Genomic DNA, 15410 nt, shown 5'->3' on the forward strand with positions numbered 1-15410 from the left:
TACACTGCTAAAGGCTCATTTTTCTCCTACCAGTTAGGCAATATTTGAAGTGCAAAACCATGACCACATTTTCCTCACTCTGGAAACGTTATTGGCAGAATTTTCTTAAAAATATACCTCTTCCAAGGTGTTTGTTTTTTTTTTCAGAATGTAGGCTTTTTTTGCAGTTGCTGCTGAGAAAATCTTTAATTTCACTGTTTAGAAGCGTTATTAAGAAGTATCCTCTGTTTTCAGATATTGCAAAGCAGCTTTTAAAATGAAGCCATTGGAGAGAGCAGTTAGGTGTAAAAGAAGTCAACTTGCCTCTCAGATAGCCACAGGAGCAGAGCTGGAATGGTGTGTAGGGCCTGATTCTCAAAAAGGCTGGTGCACGCTACCAGGTGGATGCCTTGTCCTCATTTTACTGCACAGCCCGCAGCATCCTCAGAAGTGATAGAGAAAGGCAGACCGCGACAGTGTAGAAACTAACAGCACTAGACTTTGTGTGACAGAACTTGCTCACTGCATTTCTGGTGTCAAAATGAGAGGAGACATCAAACGGTACCATGTTCTTAAATGGGACATAGCCAAGAGCTGGGTTTGAATGACTGGTATACCTCCCACGTTGGCAGAGCATCTAGGCCTTTACAGAGACGGGTTAGGAGAGAACTTCCTTCTTCATGAACAGAGGTGAGGTGATACCTTAACACACCTGCATATATCAACTCATATCTCTTGAGCTTTTGTGCTAGAGGCACCCAAAGAAACCAATAAAAAAGGGACTCTAGAGTCCAGTGAAGAACAAAATTCCCTAGGCATGATGGGCTCAGCTGTGCACAACACCTACCGTAAGTTTCTGTGGGGCAGACATATGCAACAGAGCGTTCTCTTGATTTCTGCTGCTGCCTTTCTCCTGCTTTGTTACCCCTCTGGAATCAGGAATCTCTTCCTCTGCCTTCCCAGTTAAAGGATATATAGACCTGCTCTCTCTGTGCCTTTTATGAGAATCTCCTGCTCCTGTTCATTGCCTCAGTCTTCACTGGCAAGAGGTCCAGCCGCACAGCCCAAGTCACGGAAGGCAAAGGCAGGGACTGTGAGAATGAAGAACCGCCCACTGTAGGAGAAGATCAGGTTCGAGACCATCTAAAGAACCTGAAGGTGGACAAGTCCATGGGACCTGATGAGGTGCATCCGTGGGTCCTGAGGGAACTGGCAGATGAAGTTGCTAAGCCACTGTCCATCATATTCGAGAAGCCGTGGCAGTCTGGTGAAGTTCCCACTGACTGGAAAAGGGGAAACATAGCCCCCATCTTTAAAAAGGGGAAAAAAGAAGACCCGGGGAACTACAGGCCAGTCACTCTTACCTCCGTGCCCAGCAAGATCATGGAGCAGATCCTCCTGGTGACTATGCTAAGACACATGGAAAATAAGGAGGTGATTGGTGACAGCCAACATGGCTTCACTAAGGGCAAATCCTGCCTGACTAATTTGGTGGCCTTCTATGATGAGGTTACAGCATTGATGGATAGGGGAAGAGCAACTGACATCGTCTACCTGGACTTATCCAAAGCATTTGATACTGTCCCACACGACATCCTTGTCTCTCAATTGGAGAGACATGGATTTGATGGATGGACCACTTGGTGGATAAAGAATTGGCTGGTTGGTCGCACTCAAAGAGTTGTGGTCAATGGTTCAATGTCCAAGTGGAGGCCAGTGACGAGTGGTGTTCCTCAGGGGTCAGTACTGGGGCCAGTGCTATTTAACATCTTTGTTGGAGACATAGACAGTGAGATCGAGTGCAGCCTCAGCAAGTTTGCAGATGACACCAAGATGTGTGGTGTTCTGGACACTCTGGAGGGAATGGATGCCATCCAGAGGGACCTTGACAGGCTGGAGAGGTAGGCCTGTTTGAACCTCATGAAGTTCACCAAGGCCAAGTGCAAGGTCCTGCACGTGGGTCAAGGCAATCCCAAGCACAAGTACAGGCTGGGCGGAGAATGGATTGAGAGCAGCCCTGAAGAAAAGGACTTGGGAGTGCTGATGGATGAGAAGCTCAACATGAGCTGGCAATGTGCACTGGCAGCCCAGAAAGCCAACTGTATCCTGGTCTGCATCCAAAGCAGCGTGGGCAGCAGGTCGAGGGAGGTGATTCTGCCCCTCTACTCAGCTCTCGTGAGACCCCACCTGGAATACTGCGTTCAGCTCTGGAGTCTCCAACACAAGAAGGACATGGAGCTGCTGGAGCGGGTCCAGAGGAGGGCCACAAAGATGACCCGAGGGCTGGAGCACCTCTGCTATGAAGACAGACTAAGAGAGTTAGGGCTGTTCAGCCTGGAGAAGAGAAGGCTCTGGGGTGATCTTATTGCAGCTTTCCAGTACTTAAAGGGGGCCTACAGGAAAGCTGGAGAGGGACTTCTTACAAGCGTATGTAGTGACAGGACAAGGGGCAATGACTTTAAACCGCAAGAGGGGAGATTTAGATTAGATCTAAGGAAGCAATTTTTCACTCTGAGGCTGGTGAGGTACTGGAACAGGTTGCCCAGAGAAGTTGTAGATGCCCCATCCCTGGAAGTGTTCAAGACCAGGTTGGATGAGGCTTTGAGCAACCTGGTGTAGTGGAGGGTTTCCCTGCCCATGGCAGGGGGGTTGGAACTAGGTGATCTCTGAGGTGCCTTCCAACCCGAACCATTCCATGATTCTGTGCTGTCTAGGCATCATTTCCCCCACCCTCAAAATCTCAGCTATGTGATCTTCACTCAGATATTTGTGGAGGGGAGAAAAACACAGATCTCCTCACCCACCCAGTTCAAAGGCATAGCAGTTATTCTCAAATTAAGGGAAATCTCTGGGCACTATCTCTACAGGTGAAGGAAACAATGGCAGCAGATAAAAAGCAAATCCTCATCAGATTTAGGAGCACCTGAAAGCTTAGGAGCTCCAAAGTTCATTCCTTTATTTCTTTTCTGAGGAACACTCCAGAGCCTTCTTTAAGCACAGCAGGCACTGCAGAGGGCACAAACGCTTACCCATCATCTGGTAGCAGAGATCCCATTCCACTTTATGTAAGAATAAGATATTGGACGTATTGTGATGACTATGCTCAATTCTAAGCACTTAGCTGTTCTGCAATGTTCATTTATCCCTCTGCATAGAGATACCCGACAGTCTCTGCTGTCTTCCTAAACTAATGTTGTGCTTGTGGATAAAATAGTTGCTGCTCAGGAATGGGGGTGTTGCTGATGGGAGTAAAAGAGTATTTTACTCTGCCCAAGCAGTTAAAATGGGTTTTTAGGAACCTGTGAAAGGAAACTTGCTAAATGAGTTATAGTTGCATGAATTGAACAGCAAAGCCTTCTTTGAATCAGAAGCATTCTAGATTCTGCAGGTTGGATTTCATAAGGGTTTCCGAGTGTTAGCTTTTTCAGATCCTGTTAGATACTTCTAGTAATTTTTTTTCCCTGAGAGCACTTACTTAGGTGCTTCTGAAAAATCAAACTTGCTATGTGTGGCCATCAGAAATAATGCCAGGAGGGTGGAATGCACAGCCATTAAACTGAAATACTTTAATTTGTTTACTCCTGTTAATAAAACCATTGCTGAATTAAACTATTTGTATTGCTGCGGCTAATTTAGTTAACAAGACAAATTTGTTCAGCCTCATCAGTGCAGTGTTCAGAAGCCTGGTAGTGATTAATCATAGTTCATTTCCCCCTCGCAACTTTTATAAACATTGTTTGAGATTGTGTGGAACCAACATAACTGAGTTTTGGGGTTTTTTTTGTTTCTTTTTCAGAGGTGCTATGAAACGGGTGGTGAAAGCGATGAACCGAGTGGACCAAAGAAAGCACGAGAAGTTTGCCAACCAGTTTAACTACGCACTGAATTAAATTGTGATGAAATGAAGGGCAAAGAAGATTAACAAGAGTGCAACTACAGAAAAGCTTTATCACAGACCTTTGTATTGACACTAAATTACTGTGCTGGGTGCATTTTTACTGGGGTAACTTTTAAAGTTATTTTTGACTTCTGACTTATTTGATAAGGAACAGGAATTTTTGACAAAGATGTGGTGGTATAGAATGAAATGCATTTAAGAACTTGATAATTATTTGAAATGTACATGAAATAGAGCATATTTATGATTTGTACATACTGAGTAAAATGTTCAGGGTTTCTTTATTTCCTTCTTAAGGGACTCATGTAACTTATACCTTGTTTGCCAATGTGTGTCATAATTTGCCTCTGCTTTCATGCCTTCAGAACAAAGATACCTTAGAAACAATAAGATATCTCCCAGAGATTGCAATGCACAGAATAGTTGTTCAGCCTACCATTCTAGAAAGTGTACTACATTAAGCAGCACACTGGCTCCTGTAGTACCTCTGAAGACCTCTTGTGTAGGTACTAAAGAAAAAAAAAATCCAAATCAGTTTATGTTTTCTGATAATGAATGGAATGAAGTTTGATTTCAGCAGGTCTAGGAGCTATGAAGTGGTAAGAGTCAGACAGAAGCTGTGGCACCAGTGGAGAAGCTGAAATTATAAGAGTCAGCCTGGTCTGCTTCTCGTCTACTCAAAATGTCTCCTAGTGCCTTTCAGAACTACCTCTGGAAAGCATGTTTTGAAAGGTTGTAGAGACACTCAGCATGTGCTACAGTTTAATTGGTATCAAAAAAGGCATCTTTTTTTACCACAGTATAAAGTGAAAATTTTACATTTTTAAAAATCATTCAAGTGGTGTACTGTACTAGTGAACTGCACAGCTTGAATTCAATTAAAATCTCATTGGTCTCAAGCCTCAGAGTCCATCTAAGGATCCATATATGAACACAAGCATCCAGACTCTTCTGACTCTGGAGACAGTTAGCAGACATACTGGAGGTCAAGCAACTGGATCAAGTGTGGCTGGTTGTTACTGGCTGGGTACTTAACCAGATCTCCCAAACCTGTTTTACTGGCTATAATCATGTTCTTAAGCAGAGTGAACCAAACATCGGCCAGTTGTGCTCTTGCAAAGTTTCATACAGCTTTTTGAGTGAAGGAAATCCAGAGTATGGAGGAGGATAGAGCATTTGAAAAAATCAGAGTGAACCACAGAAGTCTTCAATAAAGTACAGAATACAAATGAGAATGGATTCTCTACAGCACTGGCTTAGTCGCTCACCTGGGTGAGTTGGAGGTGATTCCTCATGAATCAAGAGACTCTTTAAGAATTAATGAAAGAGAAAGTGTAAACTCCTCAGAGTAGCTTCTGACCACCTCAGACAAAAGCTAATTTACAGCTCTGCCAAATACCTTTTGACTTGCATGAGTAACTGCGTAGAAACAATGAATACTGAATCCTGATAGTTTTATCTCACAGAGCTCTGTAGTTTGGAAGACTTTTTGCTCTCCAACACAGGTAGTCAGAGGATGTACTTCCAAACCACCAGAAATAAAATAATAAACAGCCAACTGAAAGCAAGAATTTCAGAAGATATCTACTGTACTGGAAAGCAAAGCCACTTCTGCTATCAGTCTAGCTAACTTGGCAGTGAAGGCTTTAGGTGAAAACGTAGACAAGGACAAGCTGAGTTCATCACCAGGTCAGCTGAATCAACTGCTAAACTCATTTGATTTCTTAGCAAAGACAAAGACACACAAAAAAGAAAGCAAACAAAACCAACAACACTCTGCCCCTTTGAATGTGACATGTATCATTGGATGCTGGGATCCTAGAACCATCTAAATGAAACCATTGGATCTTGCAGATGAACATTCAGAAGAGCCACAAAGGTCATTGTGCCATTATTCCAGAGGTTCTTCAGCCTGCACAGACTGAAGGTGTTCTTTTATAAGACATGTTTTCTCTCCTCCCTGTAAAAAGAAGGAGGAATTTATATCGTGCAGTGGCACTTAACCCTTCTTTGCTGTGGACATGAGATGTCAGCACGAGAAACTTTGCAGCAAACAGTGGGTGTACTTTACCCCATGGAGTTTCCATTTTGGGTCTTTAGTAAAACAAAATAATAATAATTAAAAAAAAAAAAAAACAGACCCAAAACAAAGACCAGGGTTGGAAAAGGAAATGGTAGGAATCTGTGAGAAAAAAGCGTGCTTAGAAATACTCCATTATGATGCTACCCAGTGTCACATCAGTTCTAGAATTATCAGCTGAAATTTCCTATCTGGACTTGAATGTCTGATCCACCAGTTAAACCCAATCTTATCGTATGACCTGTTTGCTCTCCCCCTTTCTTTATTAAAAACACACATTTTTTTCTAGAGTGCCTCTTTCACACAGAAAGAGAATTTGCAGAATTAAGGTTTCCCAGCAAGTGACTTGGAGCTCACTAATTCAGACACAGGTGCGTGGACTTCGGGCCGGGTTAGTGATGACTTTTTTTAAAGCTCTTTTCTTTTTTTTCCTGGTTTTGTTGCAAGAACCTCCTTTGTCAGGTGGGGAATATACCCATTTGGATATGAATTTTTTTCTTCCTCTTTCTGCCCTAATGCAAGAAAGACCATTAACTTCAGAAAAGCGTGTGTTAAATACACATCTTCTGTAACACTGCCTTTGTGCTAGCCTGGCCTCTTGCCAGCCTGCCTCTTCCCCTCATCCGGTGTTTGAGAGACCTGTGCAATAATTAACATGCTATCATGTTAATTATTGCCTCATTTAATCAAATAATTTCTCGACAAGGGCAACTCAGCATATATATACACACAACCACAACAAATCTTGAATTTCAACACTTAAGCATTCTCATTAGACTTGGTCTGACCTAATTCAGAGGATTTGGGGAGCTTTCTGCTTTTCCTGGGTTTATCTGCAGGAAAATTTTTAAAAAGGTGTCTATCTCCAAAGATCCAGCACACCTTCATTAAACAGAAATCTTTTTAAGTTCAAAATAAATTAGTCTGCTTTTTAGATACATCACACCTCTCCGTGTGTCACTTTACTTACAGCAACTTACGCATTTCAGGTTGCTGAGCTCACCAGCTGTTCGAACATCTGGGTTGCTTAACTGCGTGACATTTCTACTGGAACTTTTCTATTCTTGTCCTCAGTGCTTCTGGGGACAAAAAAAATAAATAAATAAAAAGTACAAGTTTCATCCAGATAATCTCTGCTGTGTATTTTTGTCTTTATAACACACTCGGATGCCTTTGCAATTTTCCTGTAACATACTTGCAGTTACTGGGGATACTGCACATGATTTCCCAGTACCTACACGCTTGGGATGATTTGGCCCTTAGTCTGTGGCGATGAGTGAACGGCTGCAATACGGGTTGAATATTCTGTATTGCTTAAAGGCCACGATAGGTCTGAGCTAGAGCGAGCTGTGCTGGTGCATCCAAGTCATCCTTTTATAGCTAGTGCTGTTTCAGTGGTAAAATAAGACCTGAAAACATAGACTTCTCCATGGTTATTCCTACTTGAGCACGCGGTTGCATCTGGGAAGTAAAAGCCTGGAAGAAAAAGACTACGGCGTGTATGAATTTAGTGCTGTTTAAGGTTGGAATGAAGGGTCTGGACCTCTAATACAAAGCACTTGGTGACAAAAATGAGCTTGCTATGGAGTTTGTGAGCAGAACTGCTGAATAAAAACAGCCCTCAGCACATCTCAGCAGTTACTGAGACAGGATGATGGGTTCATACTCATCTTTTGCATGATACCTTGTGATTTCATTTTCTCTGAACTTACTTGGGGCTTGGCTTTAGCAATCCAGATCTGGCTGAAGATTTCTATTAGAAAACTGTAACCCTTAAAAGGTCTTAGAGGTGATGTTTAAAAGATTTATTTGGGGTTTTTTGACTTTTTGGAACCAAGAAAGACGCAGGGTTTGTAAACGGTTCTGTATGGACAGTGCATCATGCCATGTAAAACAGTTTACAGGTTGGGGAGGGCATCAGTGAATTCAAAGTGGAAATTATTGGAAAAAAACATCTTTCTTTTGAAGAAACCAAGAAATAATTCCACTTAAAGTGGCTGTGGAAAAGGACAATAAGGATGTTCCTTAATTATAAGCTACTAGCCAGACACAAGAAGAACTATTCAATCTCAGGCACCCGGTCAGCAAAAGCTCAGTTCAGCAAGTATCAAAATGGTTTAGCAGAGGCAGCCATCTGGTGGTCTCTAACACTCATGCAAACACCTGCTTGTTCGTGCAGCTGTGTTTGTAGCTCATCCAGTGCTATTATAGAATCATAGAATGGTTCGGGTTGGAAGGGACCTCAAAGATCATCTAGTTCCAACTCCCCTGCCATGGGCAGGGACATCTTGCTCTACATCAGGTTGCTCAAAGCCTCATCCAGCCTGGCGTTGAACACTTCCAGGGATGGGGCATCCATAACATCTTGGGCAACTTGTTCCAGTGCCTCACCACCCTGAGAGTGAAGAATTTCTTCCTTATATCTAATCTAAATGTCCCCTCTTTCAGTTTAAAGCCATTGCCCCTTGTCCTGTCACTACATGCCCTTGTAAAAAGTCCCTCTCCAGCTTTCCTGTAGGCCCCCTTTAAGTGCTGGAAGGCTGCTAGAAAGTCTCCCCGGAGCCTTTCCTTCTCCAGGCTGAACAGCCCCCAGCTCTCTCAGCCTGTCTTCATAGGGCGCTCCAGCCCTCCGATCATCTTCGTGGCCCTCCTCTGGACTCACTCCAGTAGCTCCATGTCCTTCTTATGTTGGAGGCCCCAGAATTAACACATTAATTATTAAACACATTAATGGTAAATGCACCTGTAGGTTATGCATCAAAGAATGCGAGGACATCTGGATGTTACAGCAGTGCTTAGGTGATGAAAACAGGTTGTTTAAAACAATGCCTTTTGAAATGATGCTACCACATAGGAAAACTCCGTGCCTTTACAGGAGAGTCTGACCATGGATAGTAGCAAATAGGCCTAGAAAGGGAGCCTGTGCAAACTGGCCCATGAAAATCTAGGTGCCCAAGTCCAAAACCACAGCCCAATAGCTGCTGAAGTTTCCTATACCCCTGAGGGTCTGTGGGTGCTGTGAGCTGCACTTGACCTTCTGACACAGACCAGGCTTGCTTAAGCCTAATGAGACCCAGGGGAAGAACTGTATGAGCACTTGAGAAGGCTTGATCCACCACGGATTTTCACAGCTTGCCTAACACCCACCAAACACAAACCATTAATAAAATCACTGTTTTTAAATAGGCAGCAACAATCGTAATAGCTATAATGCTGGAGCACACATTCAGGCAAGGTGGAGTTCCAGGTCCCTTCTTAGCCCAAGAGGTGACAGTCCCGTGTCCTGTCTCTGGAGATAGCCCAAGCCACAGGTGACTTAAACACAAGGGAGCTGGAAGGAGATAGTTCCCATCACCCATTCTCCTGTAGGAACTGGAACTGACCCATAGTGGGGCTAAAAATGCTTCATGGAGGATACTAGACAGAAGGTAAAAAAAAAAAAAAGAGACTAGGGCAAGGGAGGGCTGGATCTGGATCCTCATTCCCTAGACACCTACCGTTAAAAACACCTCTGAGTTTTGTAGATTCACAAAAGAGCTCCCTCACAGCAATTGTCACCAGCTAAAAGATCAGCCCTTAGGACTTCTTGGACACCAAAGCCTGAGAGAAGGATGTTATTCTGATAACTAGAGAGCAATTTCTCCATATGTCTGGTTTGAGATGCACTGGGTCAGCTGCATTTAAATAAAACCAAAACAATTAACAACATCCTGCTCCTGGGTGAAAATAACACTTGAATTTCCACCTGGAAACATGAAAGAGAGCTCTGCCTCAAGCAGTGCCCAAGGAAAACTGCACAGTGCTGGGAGTGCAGAATAAGGTCAACTCCATTGCAAGGTGAGGAAGAAAGAACAGGGCAGAGACTCTAGATGTCAGGGAGAGGTGAGCCAGAAGCAGAAGGTGAAAGCAAGAAGGGGCAATGGCCTTCCAGACAAGGGGCACCATCCCACAACACCCAAACAAGAAACCCAAGTTGGGTGATAGTAACAGAACCAGTCAGCAATTACCTGAAAGCCCACTGAGATAAAAGGCAGGTCTGGAGCCAGGTCAGGGAGGTACAAAGCCAAACACAGCACCTACACACAGTTCCCCTGCAACTAGGCAGAGAACTCAGGGTGGAGACCTCAGTTAGGTCTCTCACAGCTTAGCTGGTTTCCTGGCAGTTAGACCCAATATGGTGCAGCTGTGCCATATCAGTGCAGACCTTGAACACCTGGCAGGGTGTGGGATGAGGGCATGGAGGAGGATTACAGAGAAAGGTGGTGAAAGGCTAGTGAGAGAAATTAGAGCCTGTTGGTACATTGAGAGCCATAGGAACATCACTCTTAAACCGATGTGATGATGGTCCTTTCTATTGCAAAACTCTCTACAGAAATTCAAAGGACTTATGAAAAGAGGGTGGGAAGCCCTGATGGAGGCTAAGACCTCAGAGCAACAGCCTAGATCGAGACTGGTCTGGTCCCTCTCCATCCAGCAGCACTGATGACTCCTTCAGATGACAGAGATGCTAAAGATCCCAAAACTTAGCACATCCCCTGGAGAATACATGTGGATGAGAGCTCAGTCTCTTTGGCAGCTGGACAAGTTGTGACCTGTGGGATAAAGTTATTGCACTTCCAGGTGCAGGAGTCTGGTGCTGCCCCTGAAGGAAAAGAAGGGGAGAGAGCTGTTAATTACTCGTGTTTCTGAGCTGATGCTTTCATAGAATCCTAGAATCATTTAGGTTGGAAGAGACCTTTGAGATCAGTAAGTTCAACTGTAAATGGAACACTGCCAAGTCCACCACTAAACCATGGCCCTAAACACTGCATCTACACGTCTTTTAAATACTCCCAGGGATGGTGACTCAACCACTTCCCTGGGCAGCCTGTTCCCATGCTTGACAACCCTTTGGGTGAAGACATTTTTCCTAATATTCAATCTAAACCTCCCCTGGCACAACTTGAGCTCATTTCCTCTTGTCCTATCCTTTGTCACTTGAGAGAAGAAACTGACCTCCAACTCCCTATAACCTCCTTTCAGGTAATTGTAGAGAGCAATAAGGTCTCCCTTCAGCCTCCTTTTCTCCAGGCTAAACAACCTCAGTTCCCCCAGCTGCTCCTCATCAGACTTGTGCTCCAGACCCTTCACCAGCTTTGTAGCCCTTCTTTGGACACGCTCCAGCACCTCAAGGTCTTTCTTGTAGTGAGGGGCCCAAAACCAAACACCCATATTCCAGGCTCAGCCCTCCTCTTCCTCTCCTTCAGAGCTGATGGAGTGGAGAAACAAATTAATTCATGTCCTTGATGAGCCTTTCCTGTTAGCTAGGTCTGGGCAGTACAGAGCCTAAATGTAGTACCAGCTCAGGAGAGCAGTTCGGGAGCAGGCTCTGACGTACTGGGAGGAGGGCAGGGTGGTGTAAGTGCTAGTGAGGGGCAAACTGAGCTGGGCTTTACTCCAGTGCAATCTGCTTCTCCGTCCTTACATGTCTGTAACATAAATGTTGTCATCTGGCTTTTTGGGTAGACTTCCCTTTGCTCTTCTGCCTCTTGCTGCCCTGAGAAAAACCCTGGCGCTCCTGTGCCAAGTGCTCATACGTTTTTGCATTAGCATCAGGAATCCCCTCTGTCAAGGGGCTAAGGAAAAAGCTTATTAAAATCGTTTAAATGTGGTGCTAATTAGTTTAGATGTAATGAGCAGCATTAGGCTCTGGTTACTTTGAAAGGGGTTGTTGAATAACCATTTCTGCCGACATTCCAATTTGCATAATGACAAGGTGTTGGCATTGCATCCACCATTAATTTGCTATATTTATAATGTCGTTACGGAGCCACTCTTATCCTATAAAAGGTATATGGAAATATAATATATGATTCTGCTTGTTTGGAAATTGCTTTTGGATATCGTTGAATTTTTGTAATAGCATTCTTGGCAGTTGAAGGCTAACAGCACCGGGAGGAGAGCCTGCCACGCATATTTACCAAGGCTGAAATTAGATGTTGCTTCCACGTGCGTGTGAGTGTTTATTTTCCCCAGTGCTGAAGCAGAAGCGGCAAACGAGCGCGTGCTCAGGTGTGCCGCAGAGCGTGCTCGGAGCAAACACCGTATTTCGCTCCGAATCATCACGACAAGGCGTAGTGCTGGTGCTTCAGGTCCCAAAGAGCATTCTTAATTGCAAATCTCAACGTGTTTAACAGGTCATAGAGAGTGCAGCTTGCTGCTATAAACTCTGGATCAACACAAAGAGTTGAAGAAGCTATCCAGCAGCTCATCCAAGTGCTCGCTTCCTGCGCTTCTCTTCCCTTCGTGCAGTCTCTGGGGACCAAGGCAAAGAAACTAAAGCTTGTCACCCAGCCTGTGTTAAGGGTGGAAAGACAGGAAAGAGTCTCTTTATGTGCAGGGCAAGTTCCTGGCATGTATGTCTGTGGTTGTACTAAAAAAAAAAAAAAAAAAAAGAAAGAAAATTACCAATAATCGAGATATTTGCACTGAGGTTGGTAGATTTATTTTCTTTTTCTTGAAAAAGCAGCAGTTTACTGAAGAAAGTGAATCTTTACTGTGTCAATCATCATCTCAGATGAATGTTTCTGTGACCTCCAGTTCTTTCCTGTGGCGTCACCCCTCCTTTATTGGCATTCTAAAATGTTTCTGGTTTGTGATATCACAGAGAAGAAAATGTAAAAGATGTATTTGAAAATAAAGTCTAGCACTTCGGGTGGAGTGACAGTTTTAGCTAGCTGAGAATTTGTCATATAATGAGATTAAATTAATAAATCATATCCAGAGATTGCCTGACCCTGCATGCCCAGGCTTTTGGGTCCTGATCAGGAGTTGCCCTCTGTGCCTTTGGTGTTTCTCTGCTGATATAGGGCACATCCGTAGGATTTCCAGCATCCACAGGAATTTCTCCTGAATGGGCGCTGCAGATTTAGCAGCTCCAGATTTTCAATGCTGTGATAACCTCCCGAGCTGCTTTGAAGCTTATTCTGTGTGATGAATTCACATCTCTGCCAGACAGCATCAGGAAAGCAGGAAGAGCTCTCACTGTCGGCGTTATTTTCCCTGTGACAACTGTCATTCTGTCCACCTGAGACGTCCCTGTAACGCGAGCGTGTGCAACAAAACGATACGGGCAGAAGGGAAAAAAAAAAGCACCAGATAGAGAAGAACGATGTTTATGTAAAATGTTTATGTAAAGCCACTTGGTGAGACAAACTGATTAGAATCCCATTTGCTTACTTGCCTGTCCCCTTCGGCTTCAGCGTCCACCCTGAGCTGTGCCTTGATTTACCTCCCAGAGTCTGGCAAACCTTCCATTATCATAAAAAATCTTCATTTTATTTGCTTTTAAGAAAGGCTCTATGACAATCATATTTGCTTTCTTACTCTTTCAGACAGAACCTGAAGACTAGAACTGCCCAGACATTGTAAAATAATGTTCCTTTGAGTATTTAAATATGTCTATGTTTGAGCAGAACAACTTTATGCACCTACTACAGGAGCCAATGGATATTTGCCAATACAGCAGACTACAAGCAGACATCATGGCTTATTTTTAGGAAATGGATTTAATTTCGTACAGACAAAACTTTATTTTTAACATTTTGCTTATGTAGTATAAGAATAGAAAAATGTAAGGTGACTGTGAGTTCAGTCTGAAATAGAAGGTCTGCGATACTTATGAAAAAGCCCTAAGAATTCGCCTAAAAAAAGTAAGTCCCTAAACCTACATTCCCTGCTCAACTGGAAATAACACAAGAAATTTTCAGGGATGATAATATAAACACTGGTTTCCAATGATTTGATATAACATCATTAACTGTTGTGTGTAAGCAACAGCGCAAAATATTTCAAAATATTTTATCTCCCAATCATTTGGAATGTATCTGTTTGGATTTATGTGCTTTTTTGCTGTTATTTCAATTATAAGACATTTTACTGCTGTTTATTCAATAAATATGAACAACTGAAACTTGTTCAGTGTAAGTTGAAATATTTGAAGTAAAATACTTGTAGTTTCCATCTCTTTTTACCTCATTCAGTCGCATAGTGAACGATGGTAAAATGCAATTAATATCTGAATCATTTCTCACTAATACAGGTTTGCACCCTTGGATTTAACATTGACTTTGTGGGAATTGGTTCAAGAATATGCTGATGCCCCAGATCTTCTTCACTACGTGCCAAAGACATCACTTGAAAATACGGAATCAGACTCCAAATGTGCTGCTCAGTGTATCCAAGATGAGGATTTGTCCTCTGGCAAAGGCTTTACTAAATGTCCTCTTGAATGTGTTCCGCACTCTGAATCCCCTAACGCTAAATTTTATATATGAATAATAAAGTAATTTAAAAAAAAACAAAACAAAACAAAACAAACTCACAGAATGAACCAGAGCAAACACGTCCTGCTTGTGTCACTGGGAAATAATCATCTTTCTCTCAGTCAGTAGGTTCTACCTACACGGTACCGGGGTCTCTATTTCTCATTGATGACTCACTGGAAACAAGCTGCATCCCTCCAGAAAGCTCCACGCAGCAGCACGGACCGTTGCGTGCAGCACAGGAGGTACATCAGGTAGGATGCGTGGGAATCAGCTTTTGGGCCTTGCTGGGGGGTCAGAGCAGGAGCTTTGGGGGCCTTTTGTGACTATCTAGTATGACAACTTCAAATTGCTACATCAAGCCCGTAACCTGTTTCATTCTCTTAGAGTACAGAATGTTAACAGGCAGGAACACGGATGACAGATTTCGGATGTTCAGGTGGGAGCGTTTCACTTCAGCACACGGGTGCTGAGCATCCACACCAGGGGTGTTCTCAATAGCTGACACCATCAAGCTTCTCACTGACAGGTCTCTACTCACGCAGCCTGATCCACCACCACGAACCAGCTGCAGAGCCGTGGTCCAGGAAGCACCTTTGGACAGTCAGCTCTTCGGTCCTGATACTCGAAATGGCCTCTGCGTGCAGACACTCTCCGGCTCTGCGCTGCTGCACGGTCCATGCACCGCGGAAGACAAGCGCTAGAGCTGAGGCTCTGCAGTTTTGCTTTTGACTTCTACGAGCTCAGACCTCTGGACGAGGCATTCGAGCACGGATTATCAATAACTTCCTAAACTACGCCGAGAAAGATACCTGCGGCTCTGTTTGCAGCACCGCTGTAAAATGTGAGAAGCCTCGTCAAATTGAGTTTAATGACTAGGGATCTCGGGCTGACTGACTCCTTCCTCCAGCAGCTGCCAGTAATAATACTCACACGAACAGGTTTCGCTGGCAGGGTGCGAACTGACCTGGAGCAGGAAAATCATGGACCCCAAAGCTCTGAGCAGCTCCCTTGTTGGAGCTGAATTATTTTCCACCTGGGGGAACTGGTTGGAGTTCCCGGTGTGCAGACAGGGTTTGGCAGACCTCTTAGTGAAGCTGGGTCATGTCCCACCTGAGCTGACAGTTCAGCTGCGAGTAGCGCTTGCTCA

The 15410-nt window shown here is 43.9% G+C and overlaps 1 protein-coding gene across 2 annotated transcripts in view; it reads left to right on the forward strand.

Moving 5' to 3' along the window:
- UVSSA (UV stimulated scaffold protein A) overlaps window positions 1-7025 on the forward strand; it is a 59747-nt gene extending 52722 nt beyond the window's left edge. For both annotated transcript variants that reach the window (XM_086612177.1, XM_086612176.1), the window contains one exon: window positions 3776-7025. In XM_086612177.1, the coding sequence (XP_086468303.1) occupies window positions 3776-3869 (94 nt within the window). In that variant the 3' untranslated portion in view covers window positions 3870-7025. The remainder of the gene's footprint in view (window positions 1-3775) is intronic.
- Window positions 7026-15410: the final 8385 nt, after the last annotated feature.

The sequence above is a fragment of the Tauraco erythrolophus genome, chromosome 5 (genome assembly GCF_009769465.1).
Source record: "Tauraco erythrolophus isolate bTauEry1 chromosome 5, bTauEry1.pri, whole genome shotgun sequence".
NCBI lineage: Eukaryota > Metazoa > Chordata > Aves > Musophagiformes > Musophagidae > Tauraco > Tauraco erythrolophus.